This window comes from Aquarana catesbeiana, linkage group LG09 (genome assembly GCF_042186555.1).
Source record: "Aquarana catesbeiana isolate 2022-GZ linkage group LG09, ASM4218655v1, whole genome shotgun sequence".
Taxonomy (NCBI): Eukaryota; Metazoa; Chordata; class Amphibia; order Anura; family Ranidae; genus Aquarana; species Aquarana catesbeiana.
In genome coordinates this window covers 292,567,236-292,591,594 of record NC_133332.1, presented here as the reverse complement: position 1 = coordinate 292,591,594, position 24,359 = coordinate 292,567,236, and the positions used below count along the sequence as shown (strand labels likewise).

General features: G+C 44.2%; 1 protein-coding gene across 2 annotated transcripts; it reads right to left on the bottom strand.

Annotated features, from left to right (window-relative positions):
* Positions 1-324: 324 nt before the first annotated feature.
* URM1 (ubiquitin related modifier 1) lies at positions 325-24,359 on the bottom strand. Of its 2 annotated transcripts, XM_073597995.1 has the most exons (4): positions 24,231-24,343; positions 15,381-15,451; positions 813-894; positions 325-438 (listed from the first exon to the last, which is right to left on the bottom strand). In XM_073597995.1, exons 1-4 carry the CDS (start codon positions 24,263-24,265, stop codon positions 378-380), a joined length of 249 nt encoding a protein of 82 aa, XP_073454096.1. In that variant the 5' UTR covers positions 24,266-24,343; the 3' UTR covers positions 325-377. The 2 variants fall into 2 exon arrangements, with proteins under 2 accessions (XP_073454096.1, XP_073454097.1); XM_073597996.1 differs by lacking the exon at positions 325-438 and having other exon boundaries at positions 809-894; positions 24,231-24,359.

The window sequence follows — 24,359 nt, the reverse complement described above, 5'->3', positions numbered from 1 at the left end:
AAAGATGAAAAAGTCAAAGGAGCCAGATGAAAATTTCTGTTGAACGACTAAATTTCTAACAGTGAATTTGGTTTTTGTTTGTGAAAAAAAAATCAAAAAACGTTAAAAACAAATGAAATTTTGAAGTACGTTTCAAAGACATTTGTCAAGTCATCAAAAGGTACTTATGAAATGAAGATTTTCATACAAATGTTCGATGACTAGTCGAACATTCTAGTCCATGGCAAGTTTTACTATGGAAAAGGAAATAGTACAAGATGTACTATCGGTCACTATAGCTACTGCATTTGCTCTTTAAACTATTTTATTGAATGGGCCTACTGTTATTTGTGTTCATTAAGAGTTTACCTGTGCATGAAAATAAGAGACTTACGTATTTATTTGCTTACCATCAGTTCCCAATCTGCATCATTAACCAGAACCAGAATCCCCGGCCTCCTAAAAGAACAGAAACACACCCATCACATTTCAAAATGGAGAGAGGACACGTCTTGGTTTGGACTTTTATCACTGAAGATACTAAACATCAGATTATCAAAATACAAAGGATCCTATACAAAGTCCCCCTGACATGGAGATATTTGTGTGGCAAATACTTGTGTTCTGTGTTGTTTTCAGGAATAATTACAGCCTTTTATGGTACTGATAGTATAATTCATGTAATAAATAGCACATTTTGTTAATGCAGCGATTGATTTACCAGTCCCCGCTGGTATCAGATACCAGTGCACTAGTGTTGGTACAGCCTTACACTCATTGAAAGACATCCTCACACCCAGAAAGCTCCCTCTATAATAATACACAATACTTACACTGTATCTCCTTGAATAAACAGCTCAGGACGTTCCTTCAGCAAATTATCTTTGATCCACACCAGCAAATGTTTGATGTCCCCTGACAAAAGCAAAAAATGACGGTTATGTGACAGTCATTTAGGTTCATGAAGACCATGTAAGGGGTACTATGGGAAAAGGGATAATCTGCTGAGCTATGGATAAGATGGGACCTTTACAGCCCCCCGTATAATTAAAGCTAAACTCCGGAATTATCTAATTTTGTCTAAATACATTCATCATGTGTAACTACATAAACAAGAAGACAGGAAGGCACAAGCACCTAGTTCATTACCACAAAAACATTTATTTGAGCAAATAAAATGGATAAAAATGGGATACTTACAAAAGTGCAACTGGTAAAAACACAGACCACAAGATACCATATAGTGTAAGGTATGTGTGCTCCAATTGTATCCCACTCTATAGCCAAGCGGACGCATTTCGGGGGCACAACCCCCTCCTCAGCTCTGAGTAAGGGGGTGCGCCCCCAAAACTGTCAGGGCTGGCTCAGCCCTTCCTTCTCTGAGCTGGCCGCTCAGCTGTCGGCTAATTGCCAGCTCTCATCTCTCTCCACAGTTAACCAGCTGTTGTGGATCTGCTTGTCAGTCCCGCCTACTTAAAGATCTCCAGCTCACTTCATTCCTGCCTTCGCCTTGGTCACATCACAAGAAACCATCTCCTGCATTCCTGTTTAAAGATTGGCTTTGCTGGCATCCCTTCTGGCTCCTTATCCTGCTTGCTGTTCCTCTACTTGGATCCCTGACTTCTGGCTTGGCTGAATACCCGATCTGGTAACTGAACTCTGGCTTGGCTGACTACCCAATACGGTTACTGGACTCTGGCTATGCTTTGACTATGCTTACTCTATTTACCTTTTTATTTTTATTAATAAACAAGTGTGATTGTACTGTACTCAGTCTGGCCCATGGTTTCTGACAGAAACCCACATTAGTCATCTCGATCCCCTTCAGTCTGGATTTCACCCTCAACACTGCATAGAAACTGCTCGTTTAAAACTCACAATTGACCTACTAACAGCAAAATCTAATGGACACTATTCTGTACGCATACTCTTGGACCTCTCTGCTGCCTTTGATACAACTGACCACCCCTTCCTCCTCAAAAGACTCCACTCCTTTGGTCTCCGTGACTGTGCTCTTCAATGGCTCTCATTCCACCTATCCCACCACACCTTTTAGTCGCTTACAATTCTACATCCTCCTCTCCTCTTCCTTTCTGTGTCAGGGTCCCCTAAGGTTCTGTTCTTGGACCTCTCCTATTCGCAATCTACACCTCCTCCCTGATTCAACTGATAGCCCCAATGGATTTCAATATAATTTCTATGCTGACGACACCTAAATCTATCCCTCAGCTCACGCCATCAGTCTCCTCACCTATCACTAATTTACTGACCAACATATCAGTCTGGATGTCGCACTACTTCCTCAAACTCAACTTGTCCAAAACCGAGCTCATAATATTTTCTCCACCATGATGTGGCCTTTCCCCTAACTTCTCCGTCAAGAGCAATGGCTCAAATATCAACCCGTCCCCACATGCCAGGGTGCTAGGTGTAATCCTTGATTCTGAACTCTCCTTTTGGCCCCATATCCAATCACCGTCCAAAGCCTGCCTCCTCAACCTCCTGCAACATCTCCAAAATACATCCCTTCCTAACCAATGACACCACAATGCTCCTTATCCACTCCCTGGTTATCTCTCGCCTCCACTACTGCAACTCCCTCCTCATTGGCTTACCTTTACATAGTCTATCCCCCCTTCAGTCCATCATGAATGCTGCTGCCAGACTCATCAACCTTACAAACCGCTCAGTGGCTGCTACCCCTCTCTGCCAATCCCTCCATTGGCTGCCAACAAAATTAAATTCAAAATACTAACAACAACTTACAAGCCACCCAGAACTTGGCCCCCTAGCTACATCACTAACCTAGTTTCAAAATACCAATCGAAGGCCGGGTTTACATAACATGGCATGTTAGTGTGACCGTCTCTCAATGGAGCCAGTTCACATAAGTACGGGGCAGGCAGTGTCAATTCCAAAAGGGTCCTGTGCGTTTTTGGGTCCGGTTCAGGTACAAATTCAGGCAAAAATTTGGGCCTGAATCGCACCTGAACCGGTGAACAGACGCGCCCCAGATCCCATGCTGGAAACCGTGGCTACACATATGTGGACATGGCCTAATTGTTCTTTTCATTCCTCCCAAGACCTCCTGCTCTCTAGTTCCCTTGTCACCTCCTCCCATGCTCGACTCCGGGACTTCTCCTAAGCCTCTCCCATCCTTTGGAATTCCCTACCCCAATCTGCCTGACTATCTCCTACTCTGTCCACTTTTAGGCAATCCCTGAAAATCTTTCTCTTCCTAGAAGCCTACCCTGCCTCCACCTAACATCCCCCACAGCTATTACCTTTTGTATCACTTGACCCTCCCTTTTAAACTGTAAGCTCTAATGAGCAGGGCCCTCTGATTCCTCCTGTATTGAATCGTATTGCAACTGTACTGTTTGCCCTAACGTTGTGAAGCGCTGCGCAAACTGTTGGCGCTATATAAAACCTGTACAATAATATTAACATGAATAACTAGCAGAGGAGCTTACAATGAACATTTTTAAAAAGAAAAAACAGTTTACTGTAACTGATTATAAAGTGTTAGCTGGAGTTTGGCTTCTATTTGTTAGTGTATTTAAATCTGTTAGTAAATTTAACACTCCCCTCTCCCAGACTGACAAGCTGCTGTCTGCTGTGCCCCCTATGCTCCTTCATCCAGAGTGGGGGCACTCTAATACAGGATAAGGAAAGGGATAGTCAACACTCAGGATGAACACCTGTTTTCCCTACTCTAATACAGGAGGCGTGTTACAGGCCAGATCATCAGGTGAAAACAGAGGGATAAAACCCTAAAAAAAAAACAAAAAAAAAAAAAACAAAACAAATGCAGCCACCAAATCTAATGATCGGTAAGCTGCAATAAATTACTTTTTTGGTTTTGGGTTTAATACTGCTTTAATTACCTGCTGCCATCAGCAAGACCAGCAATAACATCCACACTCCACTGTGGCTCCTGGGTCTTGCCTGGTTCTACTAGATAAGCAGCTGGATCAAAACATAGATCTACAATCTAGATCATAGACTATCCCCCCTTCAGTCCATACTGAATGCCACTCAGTATGAGACTCATCCACCTTACCAACCATTCAGTGTCCTCCACCCCTCTCTGCCAATCCCTCCACTGGCTTCCACTCACCCAACGAATAAAATTCAAAGTACTAACAATAATTTACAAAGCCATCCATAACTTTGCCCCCAGCTACATCACTAACCTAGTCCCAAAATACCAACCAAGCTGCTCTCTTCGGTCCTCCCAAGACCTCATGCTCTCTAGCTCCCTTGTCACCTCCTCCCATGCTCGCCTCCAGGATTTCTCCAGAGCTTCTCCTATCCTTTGGAACTCCCTACCCCAATCTGTCCACTTGTCCCCTAATTAGCCTGTTTTCAAAAAGTAGGGCATGCATTACTTTTTGTGTGATTCAGGGGAACACACAGGAACTTTACAAACTGAGGTCTGTCGGTGCTGCAAGTAAAGCCTGCAGAATATTGGCATGCATTAAAAAAGTGATTCACTGCAGAGATAAAATGATAATTCTCCCACTCTACAAGACTCTGGTCTGGCCGCACCTGGAGTATGCTGTCCAGTTCTGGGCACCATTTCTCAGAAGGGATGTACTGAAACTGGAGAGAGTCCAGAGAAGGGCAACAAAGCTAATAAAGGGACTGGAGGAGCTCAGCTATGGGGAAAGACTACAAGCATTGAATTTATTTTCTCTGGAGAGGAGATGCTTGAGAGGGGATATGATAGCGATGTACAAATACCGTACTGGTGACCCTAGCATAGGGAAAAAACTTTTCTTTGAAAGGGAGTTTAAAAAGACATGTGGCCATTCACTGATATTGGAAGAAAAGCTGTTTAACCTTAAACTGCGTAGAGGGTTCTTTACTGTAAGAGCGGTAAGGATGTGGAATTCTCTGCCACAAGCAATAGTAGGAGGAGGAGCGTTGACAGTTTAAAAAAACTATTAGATGGGCACCTTAACGATCACAACATACAGGGATATATGATGTACTATTGACATAAACACAAGCACACACACACCACAGGTTGAACTGGATGGACTGGTGTCTTTTTTCAACCTTTCCGACTATGTAACTTGTACCGTGTTCCTGTGCAATTCTGGTGTGAACTGGTCCTAAGGCTTGAGTTTTTATTTTGAAAAATTTGAAAGACTACTGCTGACAGAGTACAACTGAAGGCCAATTTTTATTTTTACATCTGGATAGAGTGATGTTTTTTTGTTTTTGTTGCTGTTTGTGTTCCCATTAGGGAGATTCAACCTTTCTAATTGTTCTGATCACCAATGTCATGGGAATGAAAAAGAGGGTAACATTTTGAGTTGTCACCAGAACAGGAATAGATGGGAAATATTCCAAAGGGGGCACTTTTTCCACTGACAAATGTCCAATAGGTGATTTTCCTCACCTGGCAAAGATATCCCCTTACTTCTTGTTGAGTCTACAAGACAGGGAGTGAAGGGAAATCTCTGTAATGAGACACAGATGGCAACAATGACTGTTTTAATCCTTCTCTACTCTATTAAAAAAAGGCATTTGCTTTTAGATGTACTTTAAATCATTTTTTTTTTTGCTAAATTTTTTGCTAAATTTCAAATATTTGACAATAGTCATGTTTGATATCTTTCATAAACAGTCACTCACACCCTTCCGGGCTCCACTAGTGACGAGTTTTACGCTCTTACTAGGGAGTACTTAGTGATTACGCTCCGTTTAGAGTGAAAAGCGCCATAGGGAGAAGTCTGGCGGGATGAGAGCGGCCGTTTATTTTAATAAAGTTATTGATCAGTCAAGAAAATGGTGTACCACTTCCATCTGCAGCACGGATATTTGATTTGTAGAAACTACAAGTTCAGAGTTTGCATGCACCCCGCCTGGAGTAGATAAGTGAGGGGCACCTGTAGGCTTGCCACCTCATCCCTTTAAAACCAAACACATATTAATTACACAGGTTCTGTGGCTGATTAAGGTGATACTAATGCCCCATAGACACGAGCGGATTTTCCGTCGGAAAAAACTTGGATGGTTTTTCTGACGGAATTCCGCTCAAGCTTGGCTTGCATACACACAGTCACACAAAAGTTCTCTGAAGTTTCAACCGTCAAGAACGCGGTGACGTACAACACTACGACGAGCCGAGAAAATGAAGTTCAATGCTTCAGAGCATGCGTCAAATTGTTTCCGAGCATGTGTAGGAATTTTGCACGTCGGAATTGGTACAGACGATCGGAGTTTCCGATCGGAACTTTTTCCGACCGAAAAATTGAGAACACGCTCTCAATCTTTTGCTGGTGAGAATTTCCGCCAGCAAAAGTCCGATGGAGCATACACACGGTCGGAATTTCCGACCAAAAGCTCACATCGGACTTTTGCTGGCGGAATTTCTGATCGTCTGTACGGGGCATTGAACTCACTTGGTGCCTTATCTGCATTAAATCAGCCTCACAACCTGTGTAATTAATATGCGCTCTGTTATAAAGGGATGAGGCGGCAACCCTAGGCACCTGCATTTATGAGAGTGAGAAAATTAGTCATGTCTGACTAAAGAATTGTGTAGGTTTCTACTGCTAGCCTATCCTTTTGAAAATGTTAGCTAGCTGTCATGCTAATCCAATGACATCAATAACTTGTCACTGTCCCGGAACAAGCATGCAAATCAGGAGTTCTAACTTCACTTGGTGCATGACGATACTAAGCTAAGCAGGGCAATAACTTCTCCGCAGGATGTGGAAACCTTGCAAAAAGACCTGAACAAATTAATGGGGTGGGCAACTACATGGCAAATGAGGTTCAATGTAGAAAAATGTAAACTAACGCATTTGGGTGGCAAAAATATGAATGCAATCTATACACTGGGGGAGAACCTCTGGGGGAATCTAGGATGGAAAAGGACCTGGGGGTCCTAGTAGATGATAGGCTCAGCAATGGCATGCAATGCCAAGCTGCTGCTAACAAAGCAAACAGAATATTGGCATGCATTAAAAAGGGGATCAACTCCAGAGATAAAAATAGAATTATCCCTCTCTACAAGACTCTGGTCCAGCCTCACCTAGAGTATGCTGTCCAGTTCTGGGCACCAGTCCTCAGGAAGGATGTACTGGAAATGGAGCGAGTACAAAGTAGGGCAACAAAGCTAATAAAGGGTCTGGAGGATATTAGTTACGAGGAAAGGTTGTGAGCACTGAACTTATTCTCTCTGGAGAAGAGACGCTTGAGAGGAGATATGATTTCAATATACAAATACCGTACTGGTGACCCCACAATAGGGATAAAACTTTTTCGCGGAAGGGAGTTTAACAAGACTCGTGGCCACTCATTAAAATTAGAAGTAAAGAGGTTTAACTTTAAACTACGTAGGTTCTTTACTGTAATGCCGTGTACACACGGTCGGAATTTCCATCAACAAATGTTCGATGGGAGCTTGTTGTCGGAAATTCCGACCGTGTGTAGGCTCCATCGGACATTTTCTGTCGGAATTTCCGACAACAAAAATTTAAGAGCTCGATCTCAAATTTTCCGACAACAAAATCCGTTGTCGGAAAGCCCGATGCCCAAAATTCCACGCATGCTCGGAATCAAGCAGAAGAGCCGCACTGGCTATTGAACTTCATTTTTCTCGGCTCGTCGTACGTGTTGTACGTCACTGCGTTCTTGATGTTCGGAATTTCCGACAACAGTTTTGTGACCGTGTGTATGCAAGACAAGTTTGAGCCAACATCCGTCGGAAAAAAATCCAGGATTTTGTTTGTCGGAATGTCCGATCGTGTGTACGCGGCATAAGAGCGGAAAAAATGTAGAATTCCCTTCCACAGGCGGTGGTCTCAGCGGGGAGCATCAATAGTTTCAAAAACTATTAGACAACCACCTGAGCAACCGCAACATACAGGGATATACAATGTAATACTGACATATAATCACACACATAGGTTGGACTTGATGGTGTCTTTTTTCAACCTCACCTACTATGTAGCTATGTAACTATGCTTATTCCTGGGACAGCCAAGTAACTAGCAATTTCAGAAGGAGATCACCAGTCTCCATATTTTTTTAAAAAACTGGGTTCTTGTCATGGGTTATCGGCAGTATATTTGGCAGCTTCACTGAAGTTCAAAGCATGTGGTGTCTTATACCATGGGACGTGGTTTCTGAAAACCATCTGCAGGTGGCAATAAAAAGAAGCAGAGATTATTCAGTACTGTACAGCAAGCTGCCAGAATGATGAAGGCTGCTACTGTAAATCAGATATCGTGGCTCTGCCGTCGAGAATCCTACCATTTCTTTGTTAGGGGTGGACTGCATGGGCCTGTACACTTGTAGCAGGTTTTAATAGCCCTCTGGTTACTCATTAGACAGAAGGAAAGGCCCCTTCCCAGACTGGGAACAATGGGGATAGCGAGCTGATGCTGGGCTCTCCATGGTAACTCCCCTATACAATAGCTTCCCTGGATAGAGAATGTGGGCGGGTGGGAAGCAGGCACAACTATCTGACCTTCCTGAGTCAGGCTGATAAACGAGCCTTCGCATCCCTGCACCTGACCCTGCAATGACCAGCTTCGCTCTCCATTACATGTAGCAGCCATGGCTCTCTGCCCTTCCTACACAGTGGGCGTCATCCCCCGTTCACCATATTGTCGGAGCACAGCAGCATCTACAGCGATCTCTGGCGTGTGAACCAAATGTAAAGATTGCTGCTGTACTAGATGCTGGATTTGTCAATGTAATTTCACTGCTCTCTAAAATTACATTATTTATTTTATCTGAAGGGAATGCCGGTCTCAAGCCCTTTTTATAGAGTTGTTTGCATTTTTTATTAAGCCCTACTGATGAACAATTGCAGCCAATAAATAAAAATTAACCAACAATAAGCTAACCCTGCAAGTGTGCTAAAGGCAGAAAGTGTACTCAGTTTAAAGCCAACTCCATATTTACTGTGCATTGTTGGGGCCTATTCTGTGCGCTTGCTGGGAGTGCTACATAAACTGTACATTGCGTCAGTGTAGCATATAGCGCTGTGTTCCTGCAGCATGATGGAGGCTTCCTGTCCCTCTCCAGGAACAAAATCGAGTTGAGCTGAGCGTTGCTCTGCCATTCACAGGGAGCTTTGTATTTTAGGAATGCAAAGCTTCTTCCGATTGGCTGAGGCAGAGTTTGTAACACCATCTGCCCTCCTCTCTGCCAATTAGAGGAATCTTTGCATTCATTCATTCATAGAAAACAGAGCTACCTGTGCATGACTGAACAGCGTTCAACCCGACTCGATTTTGTTCTGGTACCAAGACTGGGAAGTCTTCGCCCCACTGCTGGAACACAACGCTGTATACTGTACATAGATGAGGTTACATATACTTTATACAGAGCGCACAGCTGCCGCATCTGAGCGAAGGAAATAGTTTGTGGCCCAAATGAACTATTTAAAGACACAGTAAACATGGAGTTAAGCTTTACTGAACTTTGCATTGTATTAGCAGAGTTCTTCACATGTCCGGTGGGTGTATCTGCTACCGGAAACCTACTTTCATTCTGCTTCGTGTATAACTAACTAGACTCAGGCAGCCAAGGTAAGTTTTAATTATGATTAGTGGTTACAATAAGGTTACATTGTGGATAAGGCTAAAAAGTCCATCCCTTTCAATCTGGATGAACCTGATGTTCAGAATTTCAGTGGGGGAGAGACAGCGAGGAGGCTACAGTGGACCTATCTGGAATTCCAATACTGAAATATACACAGGTAAGCAAAAAGGGCTCCCGTATTACCAAAAGAGGGAAGCAGTACACCAGTTCACTAGATTTTATCAAAGTTCTGGATACAGTGGCAAAGTGTCAGATCCTCTGCCAGATTGTTACTGCTTTGCCCCTGTTGGAAGAAATCAACCCAAACTACTACTCTTATCCCTGAAATGGAAAGGAACTTCAATGGAACTTTTACAGTTGTCAATAGAACAGGGGGAGAAGAGATTTCCCCCAGCAGTGAAAAATGTAAAGGGTGGGGGTTTCCCAGACTTTAGGAGACGTTCATTTAATTGATTTCATGAGCTGGACCGGTTTGGCAATACCCAGATTAGTTGATGTCCTCCGTCAGACTTTCAGAACAGACTGCTGTTTGTGCCTAACCTGCTTTAAGATCAGTAAAACAATGCAGTGGTGTACCTCCAATATATTATAGATTTGGCGATGAGCAGTAATCAAATTAGTGTAAATGGGCATTTGGGAAACAGTTTGTGGACCATTTCTCATAAAAGTGTGAATGCAGTATTTGAATTTTAACCTGGATCTTATGGAACAGTTGTTACTCTAACTAACCCTAAAATTACCTTAAATGACTGCATACACTAACCGCTAAAAGGCTGGACATAGACAGTTCGAACCCCGGCCGGTTCAGCAGAAACCGGACGAGATTCAAACCATGCATGGGCAGGTTGAATGTGCCCAAGTTGATAGACCGATCGATCAATTTGGGTACAACCAGCCTGCCAAATTTTACAAGCAATTATCACTAGTGGCTGGTATAGCCGCTAGCAACAATCACTGAGTTCTCCCAGCAGGGACAGCTTCCCTCACACCCCCTGCTGGAGAATACAATGGCTCAGCGGGAGCCATTCCCCTGTCAACACTGTCTGTGGAACCCATGGTTGCAGGAAAGAAATTCACTCCGTGTATGGCCTGCTTTATACTTACCAGTAGTTGACCGCCTTTGGGACCCCAGCATGCATCAAGGGGCCAGGCATCTAAAACACCCAGAAGTGTATCAGACCTTGGAGATTCTTTGTGATTCTTCTTTTTCAGGGAGCACTTTTAACTTTATTATATGACAAAGGAGATACTCTCAACTCAAATTCAAAGGTTTATAGAAACTTTATCACTATAAAAAAAATGAATAAAACAGCCTCTGCTATAATGGCTGGTGACCACTTTGGTTTGAAGCCCCTAGTTGGCAGTCTGACTAAGACATGTGAAGGACCTGAGCTGCTCTGAGTCAAAAAAAAAGTCCTCAGTTTCCATTCAATAGACTCAAATAAAGGAAGAAACATGGCGATATCCAGGACTAACCCCACAGTGATGGTGGGAATGGTCAATGGGAGATTACCACTATCCAATGCTACAGTGAGCCCTATTGTTTTTTTTAAGATTGATGGGATTTGAGTTTTCTTGTGTTAGTTGTAGGCATACTTTTTTATTTTACCTTTCAACATAAAGTAAAAAATTTAGACTTAAGACTTAGCTCTGTAGTAGGCCTGGCCACAGGTAGCCAGCATATCTGAAAAGTGAAGAGTCTGGGACTCTGGGTGGGATTGAGAGGGATCAATATCAAGATAATAGGGGAGCAGGAAAACTTCACAGATGTGTTGACTCTCTGTTTAATTAAGCAGAAAGTGGTCCTTTTGAAAAGCAATTTCGCGCAGGGGGCTCAGCGCTGAGCAAACAGTGGCGGTCAGTTAGCAGGAGGGGGGCAGAGGGAGTGGGAGGAGGGCACTGGAACAGCTGGCATCATCTTCTGTGTGAGCTGCATCCTAATCAGTTTAAAGAGTTCCCAGCAAAGCCCACCCCCCACCTTATGCAGTATCCTGACAATAAATTCCACAGAGACAGAGGCTGCTCCTAGACTGTCCTCCATGTAACACTCTTAATCACTCATCCCTAAAAAAATATGTAACTGTAGAGAGAGGCCATATTCGCTGCTGCCTATCTTGAGTAATTAATAGACTTAAAGCAGTATTAAACCCAAAAGCAAAACATTTATTAATTTGCAGCTTACCAATTCTTACATATGATAGCTGTATTAGTTTCTTTTTTTTAGACTTTCTTTCTTCTATTTTTATCTTGTGATCCAGCCAGCAAGTCTGCTGTTTTTCAAAAGCCGAAGCTCTCCAGCAGAATGTATCAGTTTACATGGATGAGAAAAAACACTTAACACTGCCAGGGGTGATTAAAATGATCAGCTTTCATTTATTCATGTAAAACCTTTGTCCCAAAAGAAAAAAAAAATGTTTGCTGTAACTGCTTATTAAGTGTGAGCTGGAGTTTGACTTCAATTTGTTAGTGTATTTACATCTGCTAATACATTTACCACTCCCCAAAAGAGCCAAAGAAAGGAAAACTGATGCAGCCACCACATCTAAGGATTGGTAAGCTGGAATATATAACATTTTTGGTTTTGGGTTTAAAACCACTTTAACATGTACTTTAAGCTTAACAAATTCTAACAGCATGGCACAATTTAGATAATTGATATAGCAGTGGCTAAGTGGTTACAACTTCTGCTTTGCAGCACTAGTGTCATCAGTTCAGATCCCAACCATGACACCACCTGCATGGAGTATGCATGTTCTCCCTGTGCTCTCTAAACTGGACCTGAATTCAAAAAAAGAGGACCTAATAGCAACACCTAGAAATTGTAATTGTGCATATGCTGTAAACATGAAAGATTTAGCTATTTTCTTGAATTTGCATTAAAAAAAATTGCAGTACCCTTCCTGACATGTGACTCTGCCTAGCCACTCTTGTTCTTAAACTGGCCGTACATGGGCTAGCTTTTTTCACTCAACCAGTTGGTTGAATGAAGAAGATTAACCGGATTCCCCTATCCACGCATCCTCTGCTGTGTCATATTCTGACAGTACAGACACTCCTCTGCCATTAGAATACACAAATCAGTGCTGCAGTCTATAACCTGTGGTGCTGATCAAGTGATAAAATACCAACAGGGTGGCTGAACAAAAATCAATTGGCAGATCGACTTCTGTTTAACCACAGTGGCCATACATGGATTGAACTTCGTCCAATCCCTGCTGAACCAGCCAAATTTCGATCTATGTATGGGCAACTTTAGATTCACAGCAGTATATCTGCAGTGTGAGATCATCTTAGGCATTACTGCCTCTGAATGCTAGTCTTAGGATGTTTGGAGTGAGATTTGGTGATGTCACCACTGTACTGCTCCCTGTTCTCCTTGTTTGCTGAACCTGAGGACCTGCAACACAAGGATCTCCATCTGCTGTATTAATTCTGCTGATCAGTGCTTCCTCTACTCCTTCTTGAGTATTCCTCCACCAGTTATCGGGGAGGAAGCAAAGCCCGCTTCTCTACCAAGATGGCTGCCTCCACACAGAGACGCAGTTCAGAACGAGGCATGGTAAGTTAAGATGGCCATGGATGGATCAAAATTTATCCGGTTCATCAAGAGTCAGCCTAATTTCAATCAGTGTGTAGTCATCCCTGTACAACCATGCAAAGGTGTACGCTTAAGTACGCCCACATGAATAAGATCTAAGAGATTAATAGCAAAATAACCTTTTCCCTACATCCGCACAATGCAGTGGTCAGACTGAAGACCTATAAAAGAAAGGTATGTATACAAAAAAAAGGGAGGAGGGGTGGTTGTCAGGAAACCTAGAGCTTTCAGATACCAGTTTTACTGAGAATCCCTAACATAAGTAAGAAACCAGTAGGTGACCAAACCTACCTATAACTGAAATACTGGTAAGGGGGCAGATATAGACATGAGTGCACCTCTGTAATTGTTCATACATCAGTACATGAATTCTGCAAATGAGAGCAGTGTAGGTACCTGAATTTGACTTGATATGAGCAGCACAGTGGCTAGCACTTCTGCCTAGCAGTACGGAGTCGTTTGTTCAAATCCCAACCACGGCATTTCCTGCACGAAGTTTGCATGTTCTCCCTGTGCCTGCGTAGGTTTTCTCCCACACTTTAAAGACATGCTGGTAGGTTAATATGCTCCTGTCTAAATTGGCCTTAGTGTGTATGAATGTTAGGGACCTTACATTGTAAGCTCCTTGAGGGCAGGGACTGATGTGAATTCACAATATATATGTAAAGCCCTGCGTACTTTGGCAGCGCTATACAAGTACCTAAAATAAATACCGTATATAACACGCACAGGCGTATAACATGCACCTTCAATTTAAGATGAAGGTTTCAGGAAAAAAACTTTTTTTCAAAATAAACCAATTTGAAGCAAAATAATGGTCAGTGCCCATCAATGCAGCCTGATCTGTGCCCATCTGCAGCCTGATCTGTGCCCATCTGCAGCCTGATCTGTGCCCATCTGTAGCCTCAATGCAGCCTGATCTGTGCCCATCTGCAGCCTCAATGCAGCCTGATCTGTGCCCATCTGTAGCCTCAATGCAGCTTGATCTGTGCCCATCTGCAGTCTCAATGCAGCCTGATCTGTGCCCATCTGCAGCCTCAATGCAGCCAGATCTGTGCCCATCTGTAGCCTCAATGCAGCCTGATCTGTGCCCATCTGCAGCCTCAATGCAGCCTGATCTGTGCCCATCTGCAGCCTCAATGCAGCCTGATCTGTGCCCATCTGCAGCCTCAATGCAGCCTGATCTGTGCCCATCTGCAGCCTCAATGCAGCCTGATCTGTGCCCATCTGCAGCCTCAATGCAGCCTATGTGCCCATCTGCAGTCTCAATGCAGCCTGATCTGTGCCCATCTGCAGCCTGATATGTGCCCATCTGCAGCCTGATCTGCGCTCATCTCCCATCAATACAGCCTGATGCCCATCTGCAGCCTCACCATCTCTCATGCAGGAAATCACCAAGCCGTCATCTCCTGTTTACTCGGCTCTCAGTCGGCAGACACATACACAGTCCTGCCTCCGCCATTGGTATTGGACTAGCTCCTGTGATTGACAGAACACTGGTCCAATGCCGGTAGTGGAGGCGGGACTGTGTGTGTGACATCAGAGCTGAGTTAGAGCCGATTATACAGGAGATGATGGCTTGGTGAATTCAGGCGGAGCTCGGCAGCGCTCGTCCCCCTCCTTCCCCTCCAAGGTACACTATCGGCGTATAACACGCACCCGTGATTTGCCCCCTATTTTCAGAGGGGAAAAAGTGCATGTCATACGCCGATAATTATTACCCTTTTGCAGTCTTCTGTATAGCAGAGTTTAAAGTGAAGGAGGAAGGTGCAGCACAAGGTGCGAATCACGTATGCTATAGTGCAAGGAGCATGCTGATTGGGAGAGAGAACAGATTGACAGAGATAAGTTCATCAGTGTGCCGCTTCACCTTTTGCTGTCCTGTCACATGGAAGGGGTGGGGAAGAGACCTGTAAGTGAATTTAGTTGTTTGCCTGGAGTTTAGCTTTAAAGGTGGAGTGCCCCTAAAAAAAAAAAAAAAAAAAAAAAAAATAGGTGTACTTTGCTTTATACACGCAGGTACAATTAAGAAAAAAATAATGAAAAAAGGAGCCTACCACCCCTGAAAAACATCACAATTATAGGTATGCAGATGTTTCACATACTCTCGTTTGATCATCGCCAGCTAACCCACGAAACATGTGCCGAGCAGGTGTATGAATGACCTGCACTTACCTCCAATCTCATCATAAAGGGGTAACCCTAAAGCATCACTATGAAGGATACTCACAAGGATCTGACCGGCTAGGCAAGGTCACCTGGTGTTTCTTGATCCCCTCAAATAGCAGCTCTGCGCCACCTCTGAAAAGAGATAATAAATACATGAGATATGCTGACATCCCCGGCACAGAGGAGGGGGTTTAACACACATACAGCAAAGTGCCACAACAGAGCCAGCAGCAGACAAAGGTTTCCCCGCAGGCTCCTGCAGGACACGGGCTACTCATTAGCATCTCTATATCAGGCTCTCTTGGGTACCAACGGAGCGCTGGACAAGCTCAGTCCACAAAGATGACAGAAAACGACAGGAAGGTTTTATTTACTCCCATAGATGGGGGATGAACAGAGCATTTCCTACAGCTGAATTATTAAAACCAAATACAGGAGGTCAAAAGACATAAAACCGGCGGGGGCACATGACCAACCAGCTTCATTAAAGGGAGTCTACGGTCTAGTCTGTCCATTATTTTCTCAGTATATATCTGTGAGATCAACCTGATGTAAATAAAATGATCAATATGTCTATTGTTTTTTTTTAAAGATAATGTAGTCATGTATTACATATGCAGATTTGGCTTACTGCTTTGCTGTGCAACACAATGGCTGTGCTTTACTGCTCCTTTCACAATAAAAGTCCAAGGTTAGCCATACAAGTTAAGATTTTTATCATTCAGATTCCCCATCAACCCTTAACAGCATAGATGAAGGAATATACCCAGCCAGCCACTGCATACTGACAGTCGACATCTGCAGCTGTCAGAATACCCGAACAGTGGCTGCATGTGATTGGTTGAAGTCATTGTAAAGCTGACAATTCCCCACCGGGCTCAGTGGATTTTCAGATCGAAGTTTGATGAGCTGGATGGTGCCAACAGGGTCACCCGTAGCTTGAATTTGAGCTGTAAATGGCCACCATAAGAGTTATCTGACTCACTGAACAAATGCTCTCCCTGTGTGGCTGATATTTTATCTCAACGGTTGTTAACCTGTGTATTGTAGTGCATAGTCTACAAATCTATACATTTAAAGCTAAACTCCAGGAATTGCAGGAGTTTTAAAAATATGCTGGCCTGCACGGAGTTACACAGTTGGTAAGGTTGAATAAAGACACCAGTCCATCCTTTTCAACCTGTGTTGTGTTGTGTGTGTGCATGTGTCTTTATGTCAATAACATATCCCGTATCCCTGTATGTTGCGATAGTTAAGGTGCCCATCTAATAGTTTTTTAAACCCTCGACGCTGCCTGTTAATACCACTGCTTGTGGAAGGGAGTTCCACATCCTTACTGCTCTGACAGTAAAGAACCCTCTACACAGTTTAAAGTGATTGTAAGGGTATTTTTTTTTTTTTAAATAACAAACATATCATACTTACCTCCACTGTGCAGCTCGTTTTGTATAGAGTGGCCCCGAACCTCGTCTTCTGGGGTCCCCCGTCAGCTCTTGTGGCTCCTCCCCACATCATGTAACCCCCTCGGAGAAGCGCTTCCCCGAGGGGGTTACCTTGCAGGCACGCTCCCGAGTCCAGCATCAGCGGCCATAGCCGCTGAATGCAGGACTTGGCCACGCCCCCCTGTCATTGGATTTGATTGACAGCAGAGGGAGCCAATGGCTGCGCTGCTATCAATCTATCTCATCAAGAGCCAGGAGCCCGTGGAGAGAGAGAGCGCATTCCCAACGACTGAATGAAGGGGTTCAGGTAAGTAAAATGGGGGGGCTAGGGGGCCAGTGACTGCCAGGTGTTTTTTCACTTTAATGCACAGGATGCATTAAAGTGAAAAACATGAACCTTTGCATCCCCTTTAAGGTTAAACTGCTTCTCTTCCAGTTTATTCATTTCATTTTTTTATTTATTTCAGATACGTATATAGCGCCGTCAATTTACACAGCGCTTTACATATACATTGTACATTCACATCAGTCCCTACCCTCAAGGAGCTTACAATCTAAGGTCCCTAACTCACATACATACATACAGTACACATACTAGGGCCAATTTAGACAGGATCCAATTATCCCACCAGCATATCTTTGGAGTGTGGGAGGAAAGCGGAGTGCCTGGAGGAAACCCACGCAGGAACAGGGAGAACATAAAAACTCCAGGCAGCTAGGGCCATGGCTGGGATTCAAATGAATGGCCAAGTGTCTTTTTAAACTCCCTCCCACTGAAAAGTTTCTACCCTATGCTAGAGTCACCAGTACGGTATTTGTATATTGCAATCATATCTCCTCTCAAGCATCTCTTTTACAGAGAGAATAGGTTTAATGTTTGTAGTCGTTCCTCATAACTGAGGTCCTCCAGTCCCTTTATTAGCTTTGTTGCCCTTCTCTGGACTCTCTCCAGTTCCAGCACATCCTTCCTAAGTTAAGTCTAATAAGGTGTATGCCACCTCATGGACTTAATCTTTTTTTTTTACTATGTACATAGTTAGTTCCCATAAACGTTTAATGTACAAAATAAGGTCCGTTGGCATGGACCATAGGGTGAGTACATGGACTGAAAACTGGCTACAAGGGCGAGTTCAGAGGGTGGTGATAAATGGGCAGTACTCGGAATGGTCCAGGTGGAAAGTGGGGTCCCCCAGGATTCTGTGCTGGGACCAATCCTATTTAAATTTATTCATAAACGACCTGGAGGATGGAGTAAACAGTTCAATCTCTGTATTTGCAGACGATACTAAGCGAAGCAGGGCAATAACTTCTCTGCAGGATGTGGAAACTTTGTAAGAAGATCTGAACAAATTAATGGGGTGGGCAACTACATGGCAAATGAGGTTTAATGTAGAAAAATGTAAAATAATGCATTTGGGTGGCAAAAAAATGAATGCAATCTATACACTGGGGGGAGAACCTCTGGGGGAATCTAGGATGGAAAAGGACCTGGGGGTCCTAGTAGATGATAGGCTCAGCAATGGCATGCAATGCCAAGCTGCTGCTAACAAAGCAAACAGAATATTGGCATGCATTAAAAAGGGGATCAACTTCAGAGCTAAAACGATAATTCTCCCACTCTACAAGACTCTGGTCCGGCCGTACCTGGAGTATGCTGTCCAGTTCTGGGCACCAGTCCTCAGGAAGGATGTACTGGAACTGGAGAGAGTCCAGAGAAGGGCAACAAAACGAATAAAGGGACTGGAGGATCTTAGTTATGAGGAAAGGTTGCGAGCACTGAACTTATTCTCTCTGAAGAAGAGAGAGAGAGAGAGGGGATATGATTTCAATGTACAAATACCGTACTGGTGACCCCACAATAGGGATAAAGCTTTTCTGCTAAAGGGAATTAAATAAGACACGCGGCCATTCACTAAAATTAGAAGAGCAGTTTAACCTTAAGCTGCGTAGAGGGTTCTTTACTGCAAGAGTGGTAAGGATGTGGAATTTGAGCATTGATAATTTCAAAAAACTATTAGATAAGCATCTGAACGACCGCAACATACAGGGATATACAATGTAATACTGGCATATAATCACACACATGGGTTGGACTGGGTCTTTTTTCAACCTCACCTACTATGTAACTAGATTTTTAATAAGGGCCAGGAGTACAGCTACTACTATGTCAGGAAAGTTGTGCTACACAGTAATTGCTCTGTCAGCCCCTCTCTTTTTCTGCCTATTCACAGACTACTTTGAATAATACAAAACCTTGCATGATTGAACAAGAGGAGAGGAGAGATGGACAAAGAAACCTGCTATATCAGAGGCTGGAAGGTCCAGCGTCAGAGCCCTAGGAAGTATACTATAGTGAGAGCTAACTCCTGGAGGCAGGGACATAAATTATAGGATTTGTAGTTTTACCACAGCTGGCATGCCAAAGTTGCCTACCTCTGCGCTACATTTTCACCATGTACAGTGGCTTGCCTGGATATCCTGTGGACTCTTCCACATTGTACAGGGTTACAACTTGCAGATAAAATGGATTTCATTGCGATTTTTGGTCACCAATTTCTATAAAACTGTCCTAAATGTCAACGAGGCCAGTAGGGGCGCCCTCATTGGACAGGGGGATAGCAGTTGACAGGACTTAGCCATAAAGTCAGAGAAAATTGTGGTAACATTTAAAAAATCTATATGACCATTGTAAGCAACCATGGCAGTGTTACAGTCTGTCCTATTTACTGTCACTGGGCAGCTTGTTCTGTGCACAAAGAGAGTGAATGGTGCAGCGGGGGGGGGGGGGGGGGGGGGGGAGACTACTGGAAGCCATCCCCTGTATGGATCTCTCTGCAGCAGCTCAAAGCTGGCAGGAGGGAGAGGAGAAAAAGCCGACTTTCAGCTGCTCCAGAGAGAGCCAAACAGGAGATCGGTTCCAGTAATTGCCCCCCCCCCCCGATTCACAGATCACCCTCCCTGCCCACATCTGATTCCCTCTGCTGCCTAGGCCCCATACAGGAGGATCAATGGTACCCCCTTATTTGCAGCCTCAAGGTCACATACAGCAATAAAAACCTGACATGTTATAATCTTTCTCCACTACATTGAAACTAAAAAAAAAAAAAAAGTTTATTTTTAGTTTAAACTTTAAGCTCAAAAAAACCCTTGCGGTGGCCCCCTGCTTGCACTGGAAGGATTAAATGCTGGTTACATCTACAGGTTAATGGGACTCTTTTTTTTTACCTTTCCCCTCCAGCATTCTCCTCCTCTCCCTCCGGGCGGTCCTTCAGTGCCATTATGTACATTGCAGGGTTTTTAACCCTGCAATGTATGCTGAGGACTTGGAAAATAATTTTGGATGGGTTGCACTTATGGTATAGTGCATCCTTATGGTAATCCTAATGTTATAAGGTATATAGAGGTATTTAACTGAGATGGCTGGATTGTCGGGACCAGCAGCTGCTCCATGCCAAGGGACCTCCACTGTCTCCTTTGTGAGAAAATCTGAGATTGAAGTACCACACCAAGAACTCAATTACCACAATTCCAATGCATTTCAGCAGCCAGGGGTTTCCCCCTTCATCGGGGCTTGAAATGAGAGGTATTGGATACTGGAGTCTGTCCGGAGCTGGTTCAGGCAGCACGAACAAGTCCTGATGAACGGGGTTATTCCATGGCCTCTGAAACGCGTCACTTTTTTTTAACGTCTGACGTTGATCCTATCCTGGAATAAATCTATAAATCGGACAATTAAATTTTGGTGATGCTTCAATCTCAGATCTGTACGTGGAGGAGACAGGTGTGTGAACACGGCCCCATGCCCACTGAGCGTTTGGCCCTGGTGTATGAAGCTCCAGTGTTTATGTGGAGGACAAAGATGCGCCATACAGCCCTGCTGCCAGCAGCCTGTCGAACTCTATGGGAAGCGGACAGCTGCTGTGGCTGGACAGTGCACCTTAGGCCCCTATCACATGGTGTGGATTCCGCTCCGATCAGCAGGGGATTTGTGAGCTGATCCCCTGCTAAACAGAGGAGACGTCATATCAGTTTATGCTAAGCAGACACTGGCAGACCCCACTGATCTCTATGGGTGGCTGGGTGCAAACAGACTTTGCTGGCCATTCACATCCAGCTGCCTCCGATCTGCTCTACAAAAACGGAAGATGAAGACCCTCTTGCATTTTTTTTGTGGACCTGATTCTGAATTTGTGGACCTGATTACAATCAGATCCACCTAAGAAACAGACAGGGCGATCTGATCAGGACGCCCATGTGAAAAGGGGCCTAATGGTACTTACCCAGAGACCTCCCCCCCCCAGGGATGAATGCCAAGGATGCAAGAAGTCTGTGTTCAGGAATTCATCCCTGGCATACTACACTAAACCTAAGTATCATTAGGCTGTCAGCCTCTGATAGAGTTTAACAGGCTGCCACTGCACCTGTACCCTCCGCCTGCACGTAAATGCCCAGTGTGCAGTGGGGCTTTAAAAAAGAGACTTTGCGAGACTGGTCGAACCCCTGGAGCAAGGAATAAACCATTACTCCTTATTCCTCTACCCCTAGGCAAATAGAAGCATGTAATGTGACATGAAACTCTGTTTTAAAAAAATATATCCTATTCAAGGATGCATTCCTGACTCCAAAAGTCCCTTCTATTGCTCTCAGCCTCCTCCAAATCTCCACATTCCATTTTTTTGTTGCTGTGATCTGACTTGCTGTTAGAAGGTGGCTACGTTTGTTCTCCATGGTCCCACTGTATGTAGGAATGTAGCATGTCCTCTATTGCACGCTCCCAGGATGGACTATGGGATGTGTAATGTGCATAGAGCAGTTTAGATCAGTGTTTCTCAACTCCAGTCCTCAAGGCACCCCAACAGGTCATGTTTTCAGGTTTTCCATTATTTTGCACAGGTGAATTGATCAGTTTCACTGCCTTAGCAATTACCACAGCTGTTTCATCTGAGGGAAATCCTGAAAACATGACCTGTTGGGGCGCCTTGAGGACTGGAGTTGAGAAACACTGGTTTAGATAACCACAACTAACTTGCACTGCCCATTTAAAACAAACAGAAGCGAGGGAGAAAATTAGAGGTTTTGGAGAAACATTTTCATAAAAAACAGATTACAGGACCATTAAGTAGTGGATGTGATTGGATTATTTTTGGAAAATAAGGATATTGTTTAGTGTCACTTTAACCCTTGTAGTGCGGGGGGCCCCCAGTGTACAGGTGGTTTTCTTACTTGTGCCTGGAGTTGGGCTTTATAGGTGACATCCTCAATGAAAGCTAATACATGCATGACTCCCCGGCGCCTGCTTTGTGCATTCGTTTCCAAGGTCTGGGTTCAGGTGAGGTCCTGTGTGCCAGATGGAATGTACAGTGCTGAGCGAAGTTGTGGAGTACAGAATGAGGCTGTATATACAGCAATGGTGTAGTCAGAAAAGAGAAAAGGAAGAAGAGAACAAGGAGAAGTGGGTGGTCATAATGGCAAAAAGAACTGGGTGAGGTTGACAACGGTGGTTGGAATTTTAGTGCAAGCAGGGGCAGTGTTGTCAGCCTAAACAGTTCAGCTCTTTAGTAGTACATCCAGAGAGTGTAGGGTTAGGCAAGCCATACATGGATTACATTTTCTTTCCTTCCAACACGAGTGGAAGGAAAGAAAATTTCTTGATTTCTCCAGCAGCACAGTCAGTGTTGATGGAAGAATGCCTCCCACAGCACTATTATGTTCTGCCTGCAGGGAGTCTTCCCGGCCAGCAGAACACGTTTACTGCTGGCAGCTATAGCTGCCGGTAGTAATCGCATGTAATATATCAGACAGGCTAGTTGTATCCAAGTCGATCGATAGATCGACTTGAATACAACCAGCCTGCCCATAGATGGATTGAATCTTGGCTGGTCCATGCTGAACCAGCTGAGATTCGATCCATCTATTGCTGGTTTTAAGCACAAGCTCATTACTGCAGTAACAGCCATAAGCTCGTGCTTAAATTCTTCAACAGGTTCCTAGCTGTAAAGTTAAAGTGATCTGTATAGCCGACTGATCGCTGTTACTGTGCGGGTGAGGAGGTCCTCCTCCCCCCATGGCTCCTGGGATCTCTCTGGGCTTTGACCACATCAAATAGACCAGTGGTTCTCAACTCCTGTCCTCAGGGACCACTAACAGGCCAGGTTTTATGTATTACCTTGGAGAGATGCAGACTAGAATACTGCAATCACTGAGCAGCAAATGATATCACCTGTGATGTATGTCCGTTATCCTGCAAACCTGGCCTGTTAGTGGGTCCTGAGGACAGGAGGAGTTGAGAACCACTGAAATAGATGTTGAGCAGGAGGAGACCGAGGAACATCGATTCATCGATCTCCTCTGCAGTGAATAAAGCTGGAAGCAATGATGATTTTGTCACTACCAGTTTCAGAGCAGTCATTCCCTACAGATTGATCTGCGCTTTGTTAGTTGCTTTGGAGAGCAAAGGAGATATTGGAGGTCTAATAGACCCCAACATCTCGATAAAGAGTACCTGTCACCTAACCAATGCTATCACATTGGGGGTTTGTTAACGCCTTAGTAATAGCAATAAAGTTTAAAAAAAAAAAAGATGTAAATTATAATAAAATTTATATTAAAAACAATTTATATATAGCAAACCCCTGTTTGCTATGAGTGGAGTGAAAGCAATAATTCAAGCACCAGAGCTCACAGTTAACTCTATACTGAGAAGCTGTAAAGCCTTTTAAAGCATCACCTTTGGAGATTTTTGGGTACCACCTTCACAGCCTGTTTCCTTCTGCGCATGCGTGAGTCACGCTACGCTTTCTGAATGGCCCCTGCTGTCTTCTGGGATCCTATGTGTCTCCCAGAAGGCAGCGGGGGGCAGTGGAGACTGGACATTGCGTCGTTCGCCACACAGAATGTGGCGATCTATGCCCGGAAGTGAGAGCAGATACCTGGATTTGACAGGTATCCACTCCCCCTGAAAGGTGCCAAATGTGGCACCGGGAAGGGGGGGGAGGAATCAGATCCTTGGAAGTTCTGGGTGGAACTCCGCTTTACGAAACAGGAAATGGGGAGCGCATTGGATTTATGGCAGGATCAACAAGTATTTTCCAATATTTGATGCAAGATTAACGAGAAAAAATCATGAGAATGTTTACATATTGCACAGATGTACTATTTTTTGTTTTATAAATATGTGTGATATTGTATGTCCATACTTTGGTGACAGGTAGCTGGGCATTGTATGTTCCCTTATTGATGCCACCCCTCCCCCCACGGTGTACTATGGAGGGCTTTTGTGGGCCACAGATGTTGTAATATCAGACCTTTTCTATTGTGTATACTGTGCACGTGTGTTTCCTGTACACCACCCTGTCCGAAGTCCATAATAATGAGCTACAGAGCCCCCAGCTTCTCTGGATACCCCCTCCTCACACACAGCACACTCTATACATCGCTATTATTCCCCCAAAACTAAACTCCCTGCTCACCCAAACTCCAGCACCAGATCTATGGGCGCCGCCATCTTGCTACTCTCACCGGAAGTGCCCCGTAGCAGAGTCGGAAGTGCGGGCTGTCATCGGTTGTTATGGTGACGAAGCCCAGGAGAAAGTCCCAGA